Source organism: Eimeria mitis, genomic scaffold, assembly GCF_000499745.2.
Source record: "Eimeria mitis Houghton genomic scaffold, Emh_scaff576, whole genome shotgun sequence".
Taxonomy (NCBI): Eukaryota; Apicomplexa; class Conoidasida; order Eucoccidiorida; family Eimeriidae; genus Eimeria; species Eimeria mitis.
In genome coordinates this window covers 14,830-15,202 of record NW_013574007.1, presented here as the reverse complement: position 1 = coordinate 15,202, position 373 = coordinate 14,830, and the positions used below count along the sequence as shown (strand labels likewise).

General features: G+C 50.1%; 1 protein-coding gene across 1 annotated transcript in view; it reads right to left on the bottom strand.

The window, feature by feature from the left end:
- The window catches only part of EMH_0016710 (uncharacterized protein), a gene marked incomplete at both ends in the record, with an annotated part of 12,449 nt that overhangs the window by 1,766 nt on the left and 10,310 nt on the right, over nucleotides 1–373 (bottom strand). The window contains one exon of the mRNA XM_013500708.1: nucleotides 24–194. Within this exon, the coding sequence (XP_013356162.1) occupies nucleotides 24–194 (171 nt within the window). The remainder of the gene's footprint in view (nucleotides 1–23; nucleotides 195–373) is intronic.

Here is a 373-nt window from a genome sequence, read left to right as displayed (position 1 = left end):
ATACACACACACACACACAAAACACAAGAAAACCCTGCTGCTGCTGCTGCTGCTGCTGTTGCTGCTGCTGCTGCTGCTGCTGTTGCTGCTGTTGCTGCTGGTAATGCTGGTGCAGAAGCGGCTGCTGCAGCTGCGGTGCTGACAGAGGCAGCGCAGCAAGCTGCTTCAGCACACATTTACATATCCCCAATCTCCTAAACCCTAAACCCTAAACCCTAAACCCTAAACTCTAAACCCTAGACTCTAAACCCTAAACCCTAAACCCTAAACCCTAAACCCTAAACGCTAAACCATAAACCCTAAACCCTAAACTCTAAGCCTCAGACCCTCAACTGTAAAGCCTAGCCATCCCTTCACATCATACCCCAGACCG